At 45.9% G+C, this 21,128-nt stretch overlaps 1 protein-coding gene across 1 annotated transcript in view; it reads left to right on the top strand.

Moving 5' to 3' along the window:
- Nucleotides 1-17,954, top strand: part of LOC141056098 (uncharacterized) — a 61,115-nt gene extending 43,161 nt beyond the window's left edge. Inside the window, exons 10-15 of the mRNA XM_073552753.1 lie at nucleotides 12,761-12,883; nucleotides 14,906-15,085; nucleotides 15,163-15,286; nucleotides 15,370-15,434; nucleotides 15,519-15,639; nucleotides 16,869-17,954. Coding sequence (XP_073408854.1) covers nucleotides 12,761-12,883; nucleotides 14,906-15,085; nucleotides 15,163-15,286; nucleotides 15,370-15,434; nucleotides 15,519-15,639; nucleotides 16,869-17,872 — 1,617 coding nt within the window. The 3' untranslated portion in view covers nucleotides 17,873-17,954. The remainder of the gene's footprint in view (nucleotides 1-12,760; nucleotides 12,884-14,905; nucleotides 15,086-15,162; nucleotides 15,287-15,369; nucleotides 15,435-15,518; nucleotides 15,640-16,868) is intronic.
- Nucleotides 17,955-21,128: the final 3,174 nt, after the last annotated feature.

Raw genomic sequence — 21,128 nt, 5'->3', positions numbered from 1 at the left:
TTGTCAGCTGCCACCCCTGTTCCGACCTTATCCTGCCTCCCGCTGCCAGATAAGTTTTCTGGTGATAGCAAGTCGTGTAAGGGATTTGTGAGCCAGTGCGCAATTCATCTCGAGCTCCTGGCTGCACGTTTCCCCTCAGGGCGGGCCAAGTTGGGGTTCATAGTATCCCTCCTGCTGGACAGGGTGTTGGAGTGGGCCACGCCATTGCGGGAGCGCGACGATCATGTGGTGCAGAGTGCTCCACGGTTCCTGAGCACTCTGAAACAGGTCTTTTTGGGGCCTCGTGTCACCCATGATACGGCGCTCCAACTGTTGACATCGACACAGGGATCGTCCATGGTCAGCCATTTTGCTGTCCATTTCCGGACTCTGGCTTCCGAGCTGGAGTGGCCAGGTAAAGGCCTCATTCCCGTGTTATGGAGTGGGCTGGCTGACCATGTAAAGGACGCCCTGGCCACTAGGGAGATTCCCACAGCACTGGAGGAGCTAATAGCGGTTTCTACTCGCATCGACCTTCGTTTTAATCAGCGGAGGTTGGAGTGAGCCCAGTGTAGGCAGAGGTTTCGGCTGGCTCCCACCTTTGCCAAACCTCTGGAATCCCCGGCCCAGACGTCCAAGCCACATGAAGCCATGGAGGTGTCTCAAGCGGGATCTAAGTCCCGGACCGCTCATACACGCATGGTCTGTCGTATCTGCTGGCAGTCAGGACATCTCGCCTCTAGATTTCCTTAGCAAGCGAGGGAACTTCTGCGCTTAGTGTCCTTAGGAGCTGGTGCACTAGACGCAGCGATGCCGTCTTCTAAGCTCACCTTTAGGGGGACAATCAGTATTGGTCCATCCACCCATGTGGTAGAGCTTTGCGTGGATTCCGGGGCAGAGGGCAATTTTATGTCTTCTGCCTTCACCCGACGGCATGCAATTCCACTGGTGATGCTCGTTAAGCCAGTGACCGTACGGGTGATAAATGGGTCGACTGTTATGATTGAGTCACCGTAGGAGGCAAAAACAGAAATGCTAGCTAAGTCCTGAAAACCAGAGAAGTTGGCAACTATCAGATTGCAGACCCCTGAACCTATCAACACAACTAGCAGTAGCTGTGGGGGGTTCCTACGATGACCTAGACCCCTCGATCACAGCCGGAGAGATACATAGGCCTAAAGAAGGAAAGGGGAAATCTAACTGCCCCAGAGCAGACCCCAAAGCAATAGGCAGCCCCCCACATATAATGACGGTGAAGCAAGATGAAAACACTTACACAGACAGACAGGCTGAGCAAAGACGGGGCCCAAAAACTACCTAGATAGGAACGGATAGGAAGGCTGCTGTCTGCAATCTGCCAAAACCCTATCAGAGGCAAAAGCCAACAAGCTGATATAAAAATGGCCCTGAAGCAACTAAGCTTCAAAAACTAAATCAGCACTCAGGTACTTTCAGAAGACAGAGCTCAAGGAACACTGCACACTCCAGCAGGGAGTGGCAGAAACCAAAAAGCAAGAAAAACAAAAACAAATCTTAGATGCAAAAAGGCAAAACAGAAAACTTAGCTTTAGGAGAGCAGGAATCAGACTGGTGTCCAAGAGTCCACAGAGAAATCACCCGCAGGGCAGAAAGGGCGTAGGCTGCCTTAAATCCAGTCAGTGACTCCACTCAGCCAATCGTCTTCATTAGTCCCAGGTGCCTGATAATCAGGCTCACTACCTTCCTTCACTAGAATAGGGAGTTCACCAGGCCTCAGTGACGGAGGGGAAAATGAACTCACAACAGTACCCCCCCCTTGAGGAGGGGTCACCGAACCCTCAACAACGCTACCAGGGCGATCAGGGTGAGCCCGATGAAAGGCATGCACCAATCTTTTGGCATGAATATCAGAGGCAGAGACCCAGGAATTATCCTCTTGACCATAACCCTTCCACTTAACCAAATACTGGAGTCTCCGTCTAGCCAGACGGGAATCCAGAATTTTCTCTACCTCATATTCCAAGTTACCTTCAACCAATACAGGGTCCGGAGGTGCCACCTCAGGCACAACTGGCTCAACAAACCTCTTCAACAAGGACTTATGGAACACATTATGGATCTTAAATGTGACAGGAAGAGCCAAACGAAAAGAGACCGGATTAATAATCTCAAAAATCTTGTAAGGTCCAATAAATCTAGGCTTAAACTTAGGAGAAGCCACCTTCATAGCAATATTTTTTGATGATAACCACACCATATCACCAGTCTTAAACTGGGGACCAATGGTCCTATGTCGATTGGAAAACCGCTGGGCCTTTTCCTGGGAGAGAGAGAACTTATCCACCACTTGGTCCCAGATCTGGTGCATTCTCTCCACCACAGTGTCAACACCTGGGCAGGCAGAGGGCTCCACCTGCCCTGTAGAAAATCGAGGATGAAACCCAAAGTTACAAAAAAAAGGTGACATCAAAGTGGCAGAACTAGCTCTATTATTTAAAGCAAATTCGGCCAAGGGCAAAAATAAAACCCAGTCATCCTGATCAGCGGAAATAAAACATCTCAAATACGACTCCAAGGTCTGGTTTGTTCTCTCTGTCTGCCCATTGGTCTGAGGGTGAAAAGCAGAGGAGAAGGACAACTGAATTCCCAACTTGGAACAGAACGTCCTCCAAAATTTAGACACAAATTGAACTCCTCTGTCAGATACAATGTTCTCAGGAATCCCGTGCAAGCGAACCACCTGTTGCAAAAACAGGGGAACCAACTCAGAGGAAGATGGCAACTTAGGGAGTGGTACAAGATGAACCATCTTAGAGAACCTATCACAAATCACCCAAATAACAGTCATTCTTTGAGAGACCGGCATATCAGAGATGAAATCCATTGAAATATGGGTCCATGGCCTCCTGGAGACCGGCAAAGGCATCAACAACCCACTAGAGCGAGAACAAGATTTAGACCGGGAGCAAGTCCCACAGGACTGCACAAAATTCCTGACATCATGAGACAAGGTGGGCCACCAAAAAGAGCGACTCACCAGATCTCTAGTACCAAAAATACCTGGATGACCAGCCAATGCAGAGCAATGAACTTCAGACATCACTCTCTTCTTCCACTGGTCAGGAACATACAACTTTCCACTGGGGCAACGCTCAGGTTTGTCCTCCTGGAACTCTTGCAGAGCAAGTCTCAAATCGGGCGAGATGGCAGAAAGAACTACCCCCTCACCTAAGATAGTGGCAGGCTTGGTCACCACAGGAGAATCCGCAAAGAAACTCCTAGAGAGGGCGTCTGCCTTGACATTCTTAGTTCCAGGAAGGAAAGAGACCACAAAATCAAAACGTGTAAAAAACAAGGCCCACCTAGCCTGTCTAGGGTTAAAGCGTTTAGCCGACTCTAGGTAAATCAAATTTTTGTGGTCAGTGAGGACCACAACTTGATGTTTGGCTCCCTCCAACCAATGTCTCCACTCCTCAAATGCCCATTTCATGGCCAACAGTTCCCGATTCCCCACATCATAGTTACGTTCAGATGAAGAGAACTTACGGGAAAAGAAAGCACAGGGATTCATTTTAGATGTTACCGGATCCTTTTGGGAGAACACCGCTCCTGCACCAATCTCAGAAGCATCCACCTCTACCTGGAACGGGAGTGAGACATCAGGTTGCCGCAGAACCGGGGCGGAGGTAAATCTACGCTTCAGCTCCTGAAAGGAAGCAACCGCCTCCGGAGACCAATTCAACACATCCGCACCCTTCCTGGTCAGGTCAGTCAATGGTTTGGCAATACTAGAAAATTTTGCTATAAATTTCCGATAAAAATTAGCAAAACCCAAAAACTTCTGGAGGGCCTTCAAAGAAGTGGGCTGAACCCAATCATAAATGGCCTGTACCTTGGCCGGGTCCATTTCAATAGTTGACGGAGACAAAATAAATCCCAAAAAAGAAATTCTCTGTACTCCAAAAAGGCATTTTGATCCTTTGACATACAGAGAATTCTCTCTCAAGATCCGGAACACAGTCCGAATATGTTCCACATGAGAATCCCAATCCTTGGAGAAGATCAAAATATCATCCAGATAGATAATCAAAAATTTATCGACAAAGTCTCGGAAAATATCGTTCATGAAGCACTGGAAGACAGAAGGGGCATTAGTGAGCCCAAAAGGCATCACCAGGTACTCAAAATGTCCCTCCGGAGTATTAAACGCCGTCTTCCATTCATCCCCCTGCTTAATGCGGATAAGATTATACGCCCCCCTGAGGTCAAGCTTGGTAAACCAGCAAGCACCTCTGACTCTAGAGAATAGATCCGAAATCAGGGGTAACGGATACTGATATTTAATAGTAATTTTATTGAGGGCACGATAATCAATACAAGGCCTTAAAGAACCATCCTTCTTGGCCACAAAAAAAAAACAGGCACCTAAGGGTGAAGAGGATGGTCTAATATGACCCTTCTCCAACGCCTCCTTAATATAGGACCGCATAGCCTCGTGCTCAGGTACAGATAAATTGAAGAGCCGACCCTTAGGAAATTTACACCCCGGGTTTAGTTCAATTGCACAGTCATAACTCCTATGAGGAGGCAAGGACGCAGACTCATTCTCACTAAATACATCATAGTAGTCCGCCAAATAGTCAGGAACCTCATGCGACTGAGGAGAGGTGGAAAAAACCGGAGCCTCACTAAAGGTACACCGGCAACCCCAACTCACCACAGACACAGACTTCCAATCCAAAACTGGATTATGAATCTGCAACCAGGGAAACCCCAGGACAACGGCATCATGCAGACCATGCAACACCAAAAATCTGCAATTTTCTTGGTGGTCTGGGGCGACCCGCATGACCAACTGGGTCCAAAACTGAGGTTTATTTTTAGCCAGAGGGGTAGCATCAATCCCCCTCAAAGGGATAGGCGTCTGCAGAGGTGTCAACGGAAATCCACAACGTTTAGCAAAATCCAAGTCCATTAGGTTTAGCTCTGCTCCCGAATCCACAAAAGCCTTGGCGGAAAATGTGGACAGGGAACAGATCAGAGTAATCGCCAAAAGAAACTTAGGCTGAACCCCACCAACAGAAAACGTGTGTGCAAAGCGTTTCTCACGTTTAGGACAAACAGAAATAACATGTGAGGCATCTCCACAGAAAAAACACAGCTTATTACGCCTTCTGAATTCCTGACGTTGCGCCTTAGACAAAACTCTATCACATTGCATAGGTTCAGACGTCTGTTCAACCGGTGGCAACACCTCTCGTGTAATCCTGCGTTCACGTAAACGCCGATCAACCTGAATGGCTAAAGACATAGAATCGTCCAGACCAGAGGGAACAGGAAATCCCACCATAGTATCTTTTACGGCTTCTGACAAACCCTTCCGAAAGAGCAGCCAAGGCACTATCATTCCAGGTAGTAAGGACCGCCCACTTTCGGAACTTTTGACAGTACAACTCTGCAGATTCTCGACCCTGGTTCAATGCTAACAGGGTCTTTTCAGCCTAATCAATAGCATTAGGTTCGTCGTACAGCAACCCCAAGGCTTGAAAAAATGCGTTCACATTAGTCAGAATAGGGTCATCTGGTTTCAAAGAAAACGCCCAATCCTGGGGATCGCCGCGCAGCAAAGAGATGACAATTTTAACCTGCTGCGTGGGGCTCCCTGACGAGTTAGGCTTCAAAGCAAAAAATAATTTACAATTATTTTTGAAACTCAAAAATTTAGATCGATCCCCAAAATATACATCAGGTGTGGGGATCTTTGGTTCAACAGCATGTGAACGAGCAAGATAGGCAGAAATTCCTCGCACTTCAGCAGCGAGCTGCTCCACACGATCAGACACTTGCTTTATCTCCATTGAGAGAAAAAAAAAAATTCCCCCTACGGCCTCAGAGATATAGAGGAAAGAATATACACACTCCTTTTTTTTTTTTTTTTAAAACACAATTCTTTCCTGCTATTGAGTACCCCAGGATCTGCGGTTTGGGCGGGTGATTCTGTTATGATTGAGTCACCGTAGGAGGCAAAAACAGAAATGCTTGCTAAGTCCTGAAAACCAGAGAAGTTGGCAACTATCAGATTGCAGACCCCTGAACCTATCAACACAACTAGCAGTAGCCGTGGGGGTTCCTACGATGACCTAGACCCCTCGATCACAGCCGGAGAGATACATAGGCCTAAAGAAGGAAAGGGGAAATCTAACTGCCCCAGAGCAGACCCCAAAGCAATAGGCAGCCCCCCACATATAATGATGGTGAAGCAAGATGAAAACACTTACACAGACAGAAAGACAGGCTGTGCAAAGACGGGGCCCAAAAACTACCTAGATAGGAACGGATAGGAAGGCTGCTGTCTGCAATCTGCCAAAACCCTATCAGAGACAAAACCCAACAAGCTGATATAAAAATGGCCCTGAAGCAACTAAGCTTCAAAAACTAAATCAGCACTCAGGTACTTTCAGAAGACAGAGCTCAAGGAACACTGCACACTCCAGCAGGGAGTGGCAGAATCCAAAAAGCAAGAAAAACAAAACAAATCTTAGATGCAAAAAGGCAAAACAGAAAACTTAGCTTTAGGAGAGCAGGAATCAGACTGGTGTCCAAGAGTCCACAGAAAAATCACCCGCAGGGCAGAAAGGGCGTAGGCTGCCTTAAATCCAGTCAGTGACTCCACTCAGCCAATCGTCTTCATTAGTCCCAGGTGCCTGATAATCAGGCTCACTACCTTCCTTCACTAGAATAGGGAGTTCACCAGGCCTCAGTGACGGAGGGGAAAATGAACTCACAACAGTCGACACTACCCTCACAGATAACACATCAGACCATCCCATTTTCTTTATCCATGTCTCCATCCCTTCAGGAGATCATCTCCCTGCTAATCATTCCCAGGGGAATTGATGAGGTTCTCTTAGGGATGCCATGGCTATGCTACCACTCCCCTCATATAGAGTGGTCTTCAGTGAGAATTCTGGGATGGAGTAAATCTTGTGAGGGTAGATGTCAGAGGGAGTGCCTTCAGGTTGCTACTACAGAGGTACCCGCAGATCTTTCCTCTCTCCCCAAGCACTATTGGCCCTATGTGGACGTGTTCTCCAAGAAGGATGCGGAGACCCTATGTCTGTCCTATTGACCTCTTGCCTGGTGCTGGGCCTCCCTGGGGTCGAGTTTATCCTCTCTCTCTCCCGGAGACGGAGGCAATGTCTCAGTACATCCAGGAGAATCTGGCAAGAGGATTCATTAGGAAGTCAGTGTCACCTGCAGGGGCAGGGTTTTTCTTCGTACAGAAGAACGGAGAGCTACGTCCATGCATAGACTACAGGGGTCTTAATGCCATCACCGTTAAGAACAAGTACCCTCTTCCCCTGATATTGGAGCTTTTCGCTAGGTTGCAAGGAGCGAGGGTTTTTACTAAGCTTGATCTGCGGGGTGCCTGCAACCTGATTCGCATCCGTGAGGGGGATGAATGGAAGATGACATTTAACACCAGGGATGGGCACTATGAATACCTGGTGATGCCCTTCGGGCTTTGTAATGCTCCGGCCGTCTTCCAAGACTTTGTGAACGACATCTTCCGGGATATGCTCACCACCTCAGTTGTAGTCTATCTGGATGATATTCTCATCTACTCTCCAGATATAGACTCCCACCGGAGAGATGTTTGCAAAGTCTTTGACCTCCTACGGGCAAACTCCCTCTACGCCAAGTTGGAGAAGTGTGTGTTTGAGCAGGAGTCCTTGCCTTTCCTGGGCTATGTTATCTCCGCCCAGGGATTGGCCATGGATCCTGCCAAGCTACAGGTGGTGATGGATTGGCAGGAGCCTCATTCCCTTAAAGCGGTGCAGCGCTTTATGGGATTTATTAACTACTACCGCCAATTCATTCCCCACTTCTCAACTTTGGTAGCTCCCTTGGTTGCCCTCACCAAGAAGGGAGCAAATCCTAAATTGTGGTCGGAGGAGGTCTCTATGGCCTTCCTCTCTATCAAGACCCACTTCACTAGCGCTCCCATTTTACATCGCCACGATGTGGATAAACCATTTATTTTGGAGGTGGATGCCTCATCCGTCGGTGCTGGAGCAGTGCTGTTCCAAAAGAATGCTCAAGGTCGGAAGCACCCTTGCTTCTTCTTTTCTAAGACCTTCTCACCGGCGGAGAGGAACTATTCCATCGGGGACAGGGAGTTGCTAGCCATGAAGTTGGCCTTTTCAGAATGGAGACACCTCCTGGAGGGGGCTCGCTATCCCTTCCAAGTCTACACCGACCACAAAAATCTGGTGTACCTACGAACCGTCCAGCAGTTAAATTCTCGCCAAGCTAGATTGTCCTTGTTCTTCTCCTGGTTCCACTTCACCCTTCACTTTCTTTCCGGGGAGAAGAACATTCGTGCCAACACTCTCTCCCACTCCGTAGTGTCATCAGAGGAGGAGCCTTGGTTAATCGTCCCTTCAGAGAGCCTGAGAACTCTGACCCCGGTTTCGCTAGACTCGGTGCCCCCGGGCAAGACTTTTGTTCCACCTAATTTACGACCGGAGGTTCTCTCTTGGACTCACTCGTCCAGGGTGGGTGAACATTTTGAGACCAAGAGGACATCGGAGCTCCTGGCGAGGACGTACTGGTGGCCACATATGGCCCGTGACGTCAGAGACTATATTCGGGCGTGTCTCCTGTGCCAAGATTCGGTCTCCTTGGCAACGGCCTGCTGGGTTACTTTACCCTCTGCCGGTGGCAGACAGGCCCTGGGAGATGGTCTGGATGGACTTTGTGGTGGGTTTACCCAAGTCTCATGGCTGCACCGTTATTTGGGTAGTCACCGACCATTTCTCCAAAATGGTGCCCTTGCTGCCTTTGTTCATCAGGCACGTTTTTCGCCTACACGGCATGCCTGACAAAATCATCAGTGATCGGGGTCCCCAGTATGCATCTCGGTTCTGGAGAGAGCTTTGTCGTCTGCTCAGCATTGAGCTGAATCTCTCTTCAGCTTACCATCCCGAGATGAATGGGTTGGTAGAGAGGGCCAACCAGACCCTAGTCACGTATCTGCAACACTTTGTTTCGGCCAGGCAGGAGGCCGTGGGCAGAGTTTGCGCTAAACAATGCCGTAGCCGATACCACTGGACAAACCCCGTTCCTCCTTAACTATGGCCAGCATCTGCGGGTTCCTGTGCCGATGCCTGTGTCTTCCAGCGACTCTAGGGTGGCAGACTGGGCGGTGGAGGCACGCGACATTTGGGACTGCACACAGGATGCTATCCGGGCCTCCAAGGAAAGAATGAGGGTTTCTGCCGATGCTCACCAGCGCCCTGCTCCGACCTTTGCTCCTGGCAACATAGTGTGGCTCTCTGCCCGTAATATCAGGCGTCGAGTCCACTAAGTTTGCGCCTCACTTTATAGGTCCCTTCAAGGTCAACCGTCTGGCTCTTCCACCATGCCTCGGTATCACCGACACCTTTGATATGCCCCTCCTAAAACCCGTTCACGTGTCCCGGTTTTCCGAGTCATGTGCCAGGGCATCGGGCTCGTCTACGGACGATTATGAGGTGAACGCCATTGTTGGGTACAAGCTGGTACGAGGTGTAAAGTTCTATCTGGTGGATTGGAAGGGTTATGGCCCAGAGGACAGGACCTGAGAACTTGTTGAACACATTCGTGCTCCTCAGCTCATTGCAGCTTTTGAGCAAAGCGAGGCCCAAGGAGGGGGGTAATGTTAGGCGCCGAGGTTCTCCCCCTGCACAAGGGGAATCTCAAGCCATGTCCTCTGCAGTCTCCCATTCTTCTGCAGCCGCAGAGGTTCCTGCTCAGCAGAGACGTCAGTCCCAGCGTCTTGCCCAGGCTAATGCTATGCGTCTGGTTGCTACTGCTGCTCCAGGCTCATCTATAGCATCAGACATTAGTCAGCGGCGAGCAGACGCTCCTGGGACTAAGTCCTGCTTTTCTCCTACTGAGCATGTCCGTGTGACGACCTCGTAGGAGGTCACATGCACAGGTCCTATTGCAGCTCGGATTGGGCCATCAGGAAGGTCCCGAAAGGCTGCGTCTATAAAAGGATCGCACGGCTGTGCGCTAGTATAGACTGCATTATCAGACTATGTGGAGTGAGTGTTGTGTGCACGTATGAATGTCTCTGGTGAATGACTCATTTTTAACCCCTACCCTTGGTATGCATGGTTGTGTAGCCTATCCTGTTAAACGCTGAGGTGCAGGTAGGAGGCAGAGTCGGAGACTGGCATCAGCGCCAACTGGTGGCTTTGTCTGTACGCCACGGTGCTCGTGCTTGGCACTCCACAGTAGCCAGTGTCTATTAGAGGCGTCCTCAGGTGCGACGCCGCACGCTTAGCAAGTCTAGAGGGACTCTGACCCCGTGTCCTTGGGGCCTGAGTTCTGTGACCATTTACTGAGAGCTCCCTTTTCCGAGCTCTCGGCTTAAACAGGCTCCGGCATTTATGTTCTGCGCTAGTGCGGCTCTGTGAGGTAACAGAGTCCGCTCCTGTACACACCGGGTGACGTTAACCTGCGTGTGTTCTTCCTTTATACCGCCATATAGCGTCCGCCATTACCGGGCAGCAGTTTACCATCTCTGCACGGTGGACCCCGGGCTGCGAACGCACCTTATTACCATCCTTTTATTATTTGGTGTGTTCCACCAGCCCTAACACGGTGTAGTAACAAGAAAAAAAAAACTACTGAAACTCCACAATTACTTTTTTTTCTGTCGCTGCAACATTGCTGTTACAGGCTGTCTACCCCAAAACATCAGCTCATGGCTCAAAAAGTAAGCCTTCACCCAGCCCCAGATCCCAAAAAGTGACAAAATTACAGGTCTCAGAAAATGGCAGCAAAACCCAAAAGTTTTTTTCATACAATTTTTTTTTCTTTTTTTTTTAACACTTAAACTGTTTCCGACATTGGACATAATAGTACGCCCATGTCGGACTCCTCTTGTTTGGTGCGGGCTTTGGTGCTGAGCCCGCACCTTTCCGGATACATGACAGTTGATCTATACAGCTGACATATGCCCGCAACAGCCGCGGGTGGAATCGCAATCCACCCACGGTTGTTAACTAATTAAATGCTGCTGTCAATCTCTGACATCGATATTTTAACTCCCGCTTACCGGAAGCGCGTCGCTAATCCCGCCCCTTGGTGACCCCGTCACATGATCACGAGTCACCGATGGGTTGGTATGACAACCAGCAACCTATGGTTGTCATTGCCGTGGATGGCGCTCATAGAAAGTGAGCATTTTTGCTACATATAGGCGATCTGATCATCAACTCTGAATAGCAGAAGCGATCGAAGTAGTGCAGCGTTTAGTCTCCCATGGAGAGTATTAAAGCATGCAAAAAGTTAAAAAAAAAAAAAATGTTAAAATCATCCCCCTTTCACCCCCATTCAAAATTAAACCATAAAAAAAATCAAACCTACACATATTCGGTATCGCCGCTTTCAGAATCGCCCGATCTATCAATAAAAAAAAAGGATTAACCCAATCGCTAAAAGGCGTAACGAGAAAAAAAAAAAAACTTCAGAATTGCGTTTTTTTTTGGGTGGCCGCTACATTGGAATAAAAATGCAATAACGGGCATCAAAAGAACGTATCTGCACCAAAATGGCAACATTAAAAATGTCAGCTCTGGGCACAAAAAATAAGCCCTCACCCAGCCCGAGATCACAAAACATGGAGACGCTACGGGTATCAGAAAACGGTGCAAATTTTTTTTTTTTTCAAACAAATTTTTTTAATTTTTTTTTCACTACGTAGATAACAAAGAACCTAGACATGTTTGGTGTCTATGAACTCGTAATGACCTGGAGAATCATAATGGCAGGGCGGTTTTAGCATTTGGTGAACATGGTGTAAATAAACTGAAATAATACCCTTGTTCGCTAAGGGGTTAAATAAGAACCTATACATGTTTGGAATCTGAACACTTGTACTGACCTGGGGATTAATATTTTCAGGTCAGTTTTACCATATAGTGAACATGGTAAAGTAGAACTTGTCCCGCAAAAAGCAATCCCTTATATAGCCATATTGGTGATAAAGTAAAACAGTTATGGCTCTTGGAAGAAGGGAAGGAAAAAATGAAAAGGGGAAAATCACATTTTTTTTTTTTGCTGTGTTGATTTGTTACAAAACCTAAATGTTGTCCTGATGCAGCAAAGTAAATGGGAATTCTGAAGTCTTGTGCACACGCTGCTTATTCTTTCCCTTGCAGATTTGGTGCAGAATTAAATGAGGATCATGTCAATTCTTTCAGCGTTTTGCTAAAGATTTCACCTTGCACTAATAAGTAGGGAAAATCTGCACCAAAAATTGGGCAAAAACGCTCGTTTTAGCCACTGTTTTTTTTTTCCTGCCAAGAGACACAGAAATGATGCAGGAATTTCGGCACCAAATACTTAACATGTGAACATAGCCCAAGCGCTTGGTAACTAGTAAAAGAAGTGACGTGCACATTCTTGAAAGTATGGAGCAAAGACAAAAAAACGACCGAAAACGACCACGGTGAAGGCGTTACAGGAAAATGACCGCCGTCTTTCCCCCACAGCGGTTTTACCTTGGAAAACTTGGTTCGGTTGGCAAAATAAACTTGTACACATACACGCTCCCATTTTTGCTGCTCTTCAGGTCTCTGTGATCGGAGGGTTTCATGTCGTCACAATACTATAATCTTCAAAAATCTGCCGTTCTGGCTGAATTTCATTTTTTTTTTTTTTTTTACACTTTGTTTTTCCAGTGCTTTTTTTCCCTTATATGGGATTTTGTACAAAGTCACATTTTCTCATCTTCTCCATCATTCAGGTTGCTACAAAATCCGATTCTTGGGTGATTGACACATCGAGGATGGATAGAAACAGAGACAGAAAGATGGCGGAGAAGATTGTGCACCTCACCCTAGAGATCCTCTTCCGGCTTACAGGAGAGGTGAGAGGTTCTGGTGACGTCACGATACATCATTATCTGTGATACAGATCAGTGAATCGTTTATAAAAGAATTGATTTTGCTCTGATTTTAATACAGGAAAGATGTATATCTTTGTACCGTGTTAGCCAGTAGATAGAAAAATATTCAGGATTGAGAGTCCTCAATAGTTGATACCTTTTAATGGCTAACTGAAAAGATGGTAATACATTGCAAGCTTTCGAGACTACTCAGGTCTCTTCATCAGGCTAGACTAATACAAAATCTGAAGTCACATATTTATGCACAATACAGCCTAGAAAAAATGCAATAGATAAGACAAGTGACGTGAAGCAGAACTATCAATATGGGAGAGGGAGAAACATATGTTTCTCCCTCTCCCATATTGATAGTTCTGCTTCACGTCACTTGTCTTATCTATTGCATTTTTTCTAGGCTGTATTGTGCATAAATATGTGACTTCAGATTTTGTATTAGTCTAGCCTGATGAAGAGACCTGAGTAGTCTCGAAAGCTTGCAATGTATTACCATCTTTTCAGTTAGCCATTAAAAGGTATCAACTACTGAGGACTCTCAATCCTGAATATTGCTCTGATTTTAAGAAATTTGCCAAGGTAAAGTGATTTTTGAACTCTTCATAATTTTTTTTTTTTTGGTTGAATCGCCTAAAATTACAGCTCTTGTATGCTAGATAAGAGAGAAAAGTTTGATAATCAACTTCACATGACCTCGGACAGGCTTCCCCATAATGCTTTGCAGTTATAGCACAGCAGCCAATCAGGTGGGACTATATGTAGCTGCCACTATAAAAGCCCAAGCAAGAGACAGCTAATTTGTGAATACGGAATGACGTCACTGAGCTCAAGACATATAGAGAGATAGTCACTGGCGGGACGGTCTATGGAGGGATAGGAGAGTCGCTGGCGGGACGGTCTATGGAGGGATGGGAGGGTCGCTGGCGGGACGGTCTATGGAGGGATGGGAGGGTCGCTGGCGGGACGGTCTATGGAGGGATGGGAGGGTCGCTGGCGGGACGGTCTATGGAGGGATGGGAGGGTCGCTGGCGGGACGGTCTATGGAGGGATGGGAGGGTCGCTGGCGGGACGGTCTATGGAGGGATGGGAGAGTCGCTGGCGGGACGGTCTATGGAGGGATGGGAGAGTCGCTGGCGGGACGGTCTATGGAGGGATGGGAGAGTCGCTGGCGGGACGGTCTATGGAGGGATGGGAGAGTCCCTGGCGGGACGGTCTATGGAGGGATGGGAGAGTCGCTGGCGGGACGGTCTATGGAGGGATGGGAGGGTCGCTGGCGGGACGGTCTATGGAGGGATGGGAGGGTCGCTGGCGGGACGGTCTATGGAGGGATGGGAGAGTCGCTGGCGGGACGGTCTATGGAGGGATGGGAGAGTCGCTGGCGGGACGGTCTATGGACGGATGGGAGAGTCGCTGGCGGGACGGTCTATGGACGGATGGGAGAGTCGCTGGCGGGACGGTCTATGGACGGATGGGAGAGTCGCTGGCGGGACGGGCTATGGAGGGATGGGAAAGTCACTGACTAGAGTGAGATTTTTGGCATTGCGCATGTCTTGTCAGACGCTCCAAATTCACAAAGAGGTGTGCCCCTTTCATTATTCAGGACCGTCTGATTCCAGCACATCCCCCTTATCAAGATTGGTGAGAACAATGCCAAATGATGAATTGGGCCAAAAAGTTTAATTGCAATTTACTTCCATTGTCACAATCCATTTACGCACAGCCTTAAATGTTCCGGTCACTTTGGCATTATTATGGCAGTCTCTTTCTTAAAGAGCTTGAAAGGGGTTAGATATTGTTTTAGGAGACCTCAGATTATCACAGATGTCTTTTCAGGGCAAGTAGAGGTTTTGGATCACTTTTCATTGATGGCAAACTCATTTGATTCTAAATAAATTTTGGGGCGAATCAAATGTCTGGAAATTCATACATCTCTATGGACTCTGGAAATGTCTGTAGTGATATCTATTACTGTGTCTCCCCCATACACAGGATTACACTGTGGTGAAGAAGACCTCTAGTGATCGCTGTCAGGCCCCTGTGTCTGAGGAATGGGAAGGAAACACAAGCCCAATCCCGGGCTCTCCACCGCACCCCCGAATACATGAGGACATCAATGACCCGAAGATCCTAGAACTCACCTACAAGATGATTGAGCTGCTGACTGGAGAGGTGACACTGCTGGGAATGCTGGGACATTATACATTCTAAAGGGATCGGGGGTATGACGGTATCATTGTATGTGGCAGGTTCCTATAAGGTGTCAGGACGTCACCGTCTACTTCTCCATGGAGGAGTGGGAGTATCTAGAAGGACACAAGGATCAGTACAAGGGCGTCATGATGGAGGACCACCAGCCCCGAGTATCACCAGGTAATAGACAGAACTAAACACACACGGCCTGTACTTATCTGCATGTGAATAATGAATTCAGTTACTGTATGGATTTCCTCCAGATCTATCCAGTAAGAGGACAACACCGGAGAGATGTCCCCGTCCTTTTCTTCCTCTGGATCATCAGGTAGATGGCGATACGGTTTCTCTCTTCCGATCATCCAACAGATTCCACGCCATGCCTCCAAATATTTGTCGACTTATTTCTCAGCTTTTCAATCAGGATGAAGATCTGGATCACAGCGATTTTCCAGATATAATAAAAATTGAAGAGCTGGATGTCTGGGAAGATGAGTGGTGTAAAGAGGAGATTCCTACAGATAACTGCTCCGGTGAGTAGTAAATGCAACTAAGAATAATAAATTCTAATAATTAATTCACAGTATAGATCTGTATTTTTTTTTTTTTTTTAATTTTTTAGAAGATTTTTGAATTCCTTTCCTTGTAGTAATGGAGTTTTTGACGAGTAATTTCAGGCATATACCATTTTTTTTCTGACGACTCAATTGATTAGTTTTTATTCGGCAAAATTTACATTTTTTGGTTTCAATTCCAATTTGCTCTAATTCCCGATAAACACTTAAAGGATTCACTAAAAAAAACAAACAAATGAATCATGGTGATTCTAGCATATAGCACACTTCAGAACTAAATTGGCCACTAAAGTATGTTTTTGAAAATTTTGTAAAATTGCTAATTTTAAAAACCTAAACCTAAAAATGCCTAAACAAAGATGACACAAGCAATTATTTATTTACTTATTGCTGTGTTAGGCTGGTTTCACATTAGCGCATTTTCAGCGCGCGTACGGCCGGGGGTAGCTCCGCCCCCGATCCGGCTCTCTGCCCGGCGTGCCCGCCCCTTCCTTGTAGCGCCGCCTCCTAGCGGACAGCGGCGCCTGCGATCGGCGCACCCTATCTTTAGCATAGGGTGCGCCGATCGTGCGCAGGCCGTGCGCTAGTTGCGCTTTGACCTGCGCTGCGCACTTTTGACGGTGCGCCGTGCGCGCCAAAATCAAACTTTTCGGATTTTGGCGCGCACGGCGCACCGTCAAAAGTGCGCAGCGCAGGTCAAAGCGCAACTAGCGCACGGCCTGCGCACGATCGGCGCACCCTATGCTAAAGATAGGGTGCGCCGATCGCAGGCGCCGCTGTCCGCTAGGAGGCGGCGCTACAAGGAAGGGGCGGGCACGCCGGGCAGAGAGCCGGCTCGGGGGCGGAGCTACCCCCGGCCGTGCGCGCGCTGAAAATGCGCTAATGTGAAACCAGCCTAATTATCCATTTTAAGACCAAATGATTTAATATTTTGAAACTGTAGATTTTTGCAAATTTCCTGTAAAATTATTATTTGGGGGCACAAAACAAATGGACCCAAACTTACCATCAAAATAAAATATGATGAGTTACAAAAGAACTGCCTTTGGAATCACTTGAATAAGCAAAAGCATTCCAAAGTTATTACCGCTTAAAATAAGGGCATAAATCTAAAAAAAAAGGCAAATCGATAAAGAGAATATTATAAAATTAAAAAAGAAAAAATGAATTTGTTTTGTTCTTGGCAGATGACCGTACCATGAACTTGGAGGAACAGTTTATAAATTCAGATTTTATAGCAGCTGATCCTGGTATTGCACAAAATAGATATGACGAACATGCTAATATCCCACATATATCCTCTCCACTTCTCAATGAAGAACTATCATCTGAGCCTTATGAACGGGTCCTTACTGCTCCTCCATCGCAGACTGTTAAAGAAAATGAAATTCACCATATTGGTGATGAATATCACAGATCTCACAATAGAGAGAAGTCATTTATATGTCGAGAATGTGGAAAATGTTTTAGCCATAAATCGGATCTCGCTAAGCATTTGAGAATTCATACAGGGGAGAAGCCGTTCTCATGCTCAGCATGTGGGAAAAGTTTTAGGCAGAGAGCACATCTTGTTAAACATCAGAGAAGTCACACGTTGGAGAGGTCGTACTTGTGTTCAAAATGTGGAAAATGTTTTAACCAGAAATCCGATCTTGTTGGACATCAGAGAATTCACACCGGGGAGAAGCCATTCTCATGTTCAGAATGTGGGAAATGTTTTACTATTAAATCCAATCTTATGAAACATGAGCGGTGTCACACCGGGGAGAAGCCATTCGCGTGTACAGTATGTGGGAAAGCTTTTACGGAGCACTCAAGTCTTGTGGAACATCTGAGAATTCACACAGGGGAGAAGCCGTATTTATGTTCAGAATGTGGGAAATATTTCAACCAGAGATCACATCTTCGTACACATCGGAGAATTCACACAGGGGAGAGGCCGTATTTATGTTCAGAATGTGGGAGATGTTTTAGACGGAAATCGCATCTTTATGATCATCAAAAGACTCACACAGGAGAGAAGCCATATTCCTGTTCTGAATGTGGGAAAGGTTTTTCCCGGAAATCGCATCTTCTCAAGCATCAAGTAATTCACTCAGTGGTGAAAGTGTATTCATGTTCTGAATGTGGGAAAAATTATACCCGCAAACCAAATTTTCTAAAACATCAAAAAACTCATGAAATGAATTAAAAAATATTCTTTATTTTCTTTTATTGCTTTGACGTATTGTACAAGACAGAATATTGTAGCATAAAAGTACAGTCAAATGTCATATGCTTTTTATTTTAGTCTTTTGCCCTTTTTAGAGCTATACATAGTCTATTCTGCTAACAAAATTTTAAATCTAATCTAGATGACAATGCATGGTGTCAATGATACCAGACACCTATGCCCTTTTATAGGGGATCAGAATTAAAGCGTTCAATGCATGGAAATATATCAACCATATAAAGAAAAAATGCACATGAAAGAATAAAAAATATCAATAAAAAGGTATTGCTTTATTAAAGAAAAACATAAAAAAGTAACGTATATGATATAATTAGTACAAAGGGGATGGTAGGATGAATGAAAAAATCAAAACTGATGGACCGCACATCAATTAAGGAATTTGCTCCTAAGACCCTGTGGGGGCATCACAACACATTAGGAGACCCCAATCAGAGGACAATAAAACATCTGGACTCCTTGAACTATGAATCTATGAACTTGTCCAATATTTATGTTTCTCCCTCTCCCATAATCATTTCTGCTTCACGTCACTTGTCTCATCTATTGCGTTATTTCTGTGCTGTATTGTGTATAAATATGTGACTCTTCAGATTTTGTATTGGTCTTTGCCTGATGAAGAGACCTGAGTAGTCTCGAAAGCTTGCAAAGTGTCACCATCTTTTCAGTTAGCCATTAAAAGGTATCAACCACTGAGGACTCTCAATCCTGAATATTTTTCTTTTGAAAGCTGAAACCCTCTGAAATGTGATTTAGCTTAAGAAAATAAATTGGCATCAATGCAGAAATATTGATCATTTAATGGACACAGAATGGTCAGATGTTGGCAAGACAAAAGTTTTTGTCGCCTGGTCATATAATGCACTCAGTCCTAGTTTACATCCTCACCTGTGCTCAATAAATGATCGGTTAATTAGACGGGTGTGTATAAAAAGAAATCCAGCACCCCAGACCTTCATTTGAGCTCTGACAACATGCCAAAAATCCACCCTGCGACCAAAGCCTGGATTATCAAGAGGCTGAAGACCAGATCCACTGCAGAGGTGGCTGGCACCTTTAATGTGTCTCAGCGTCAAGTACAAAGAATTAAAAAAAAGATTCGAAGAGACTGGAGATGTGTTTGACAAGCCCAGGTCCGGCAGACCCCGCAAGACAACTGCTCAGGAGGAACGTTTGTTGGTTAGAAAATCCAAAGCAAGCCCCTCTTCCATTGCAGCAGAGCTCCTACAGGCCTGGTCACCTCACGTCCCTGTGTCAACTAGAACAGTTAGAATCATAGAATCATAGAATGGTAGAGTTGGAAGGGACCTCCTGGGCCGTCTGGTCCAACCCCCTGCTCAAAGCAGGATTCGCTAAATCATCCCAGTTAGATGTCTGTCCAGCCTCTGTTTGAAGACTTCCATTGAAGGAGAACTCACCACTTCTCGTGGCAGCCTGTTCCACTCATTGATCACTCTAACTGTCAAAAAGTTTTTTCTAATATCTAATCTGTGTCTCCTCCCATTCAGCTTCATCCCATTGCTTCTAGTCTTTCCTTGTGCAAATGAGAATAAAGTTGATCCTTCTACAATGTGACAGCCCTTTAGATATTTGTAGACAGCTATTAAGTCTCCTCTCAGTCTTCTCTTTTGCAAACTAAACATTCCCAAATCCTGCAACCTTTCCTCATAAGACAGGGTTTGCAGACCGGTCACCATTCTGGTCGCTCTTTTCTGAACTTGCTCCAGTTTGTTGATGTCTTTTTTAAAATGTGGTGCCCAAAATTGGACACAATATTCCAGATGAGGTCTGACCAAAGAGGAGTAGAGGGAAATAATTACTTCACGTGATCTAGACTGTATGCTTCTGTTAATACATCCTAGAATTGCATTTGCCTTTTTTGCTGCTGCATCACACTGTTGACTCATATTCAGTCTGTGATCTATTAGTATACCCAAGTCTTTTTCACATGTGCTGTCACTTAGCCCTATTCCTCCCATTCTATATATGCTTTTTTCATTTTTATTGCCCAGATGTAGTACTTTGCATTTCTCCCTGTTAAAAACCATTCTGTTAGTTGCTGTCCACTTCTCCAGTTTATTTAAATCTTTTTGAATCCTCTCTCTCTCTTCTCTAGTATTAGCTATCCCTCCTAGCTTTGTGTCATCAGCAAATTTAATCAGTTTACCCTCAATTCCTTCATCTAAATCGTTGATAAAGATGTTGAACAATACAGGGCCCAGGACAGAGCCCTGTGGTACCCCACTTGAGACATTCTTCCAACTGGATGTGCAGCCATTTACGACCACTCTTTGGGTCCGATCACTAAGCCAGTTATGAATCCACCTAACAGTTGCCTTGTCCATTCCATACATAGTCATTTTTTCAATAAGGATTGTATGAGAGACTTTGCCAAATGCTTTGCTGAAGTCAAGATATACTATATCTACAGCATTTCCTTGATCCACCCAATCAGTAATACCGTCATAGAAGGAAATTAAATTAGTCTGACATGACTTATTAGTTACAAACCCATGCTGACTCTGTTTAATCACTTCATTCTTATCCAGGTATTGACATACATGTTGTTTAATAATTTGTTCAAAGATCTTTCCTGGTATAGAAGTCAGACTCACCGGCCTATAGTTGCCTGGGTCCACCTTCTTCCCCTTTTTGAAGATAGGAACAACATTTGCTCTTCTCCAGTCTTCTGGCACTTCTCCTGTTTGTAGGATTCTGTCTTGAAATGGCCTCCATGGTCGAATCAGTGCCCAGAAGCCAGCACTAAACAAAAGGCAAATAAAAAACCGTGTGGCATTTGCAAAGTCCCACAGCCTGCTAAACAGATGGACGCTGGAAAGGTGGCAGAAGGTGGATTTCTCTGATGAATCTTCAGTAGAATTACACCACAGCCGCCGCAAATACTGCAGGAGACCTACTGGAGCCCGTATGGATCCAAAATACACCCAGAAAACAGTTAAATTTGGTGGTGGAAAGATCATGGTCTGGGGTTACATTCAGTATGGGGGTGTGCAAAGCATTTGCAAGGTGGAAGGCAATATCCATAGCCTAAAATATGAAGAAGTATTAGCTTCCTCTTATATTCCAAATCATAAAAGGGGTCAAATTCTTCAGCAGGATGGTGCTCCATCTCATACATCCATCTTTACAGCAAAGTTCCTCCAGGCAAAAAAGATCAAGGTGCTCAAGGACTGGCCAGCCCGGTCACCAGGCATGA

This window comes from Dendrobates tinctorius, unplaced genomic scaffold (assembly GCF_039654945.1).
Source record: "Dendrobates tinctorius isolate UK_male_01 unplaced genomic scaffold, ASM3965494v1 ptg000196l, whole genome shotgun sequence".
Classification (NCBI taxonomy): domain Eukaryota; kingdom Metazoa; phylum Chordata; class Amphibia; order Anura; family Dendrobatidae; genus Dendrobates; species Dendrobates tinctorius.
The sequence above is the reverse complement of the archived record's forward strand: the minus strand, read 5'-3'. Positions and strand labels throughout refer to the sequence as shown.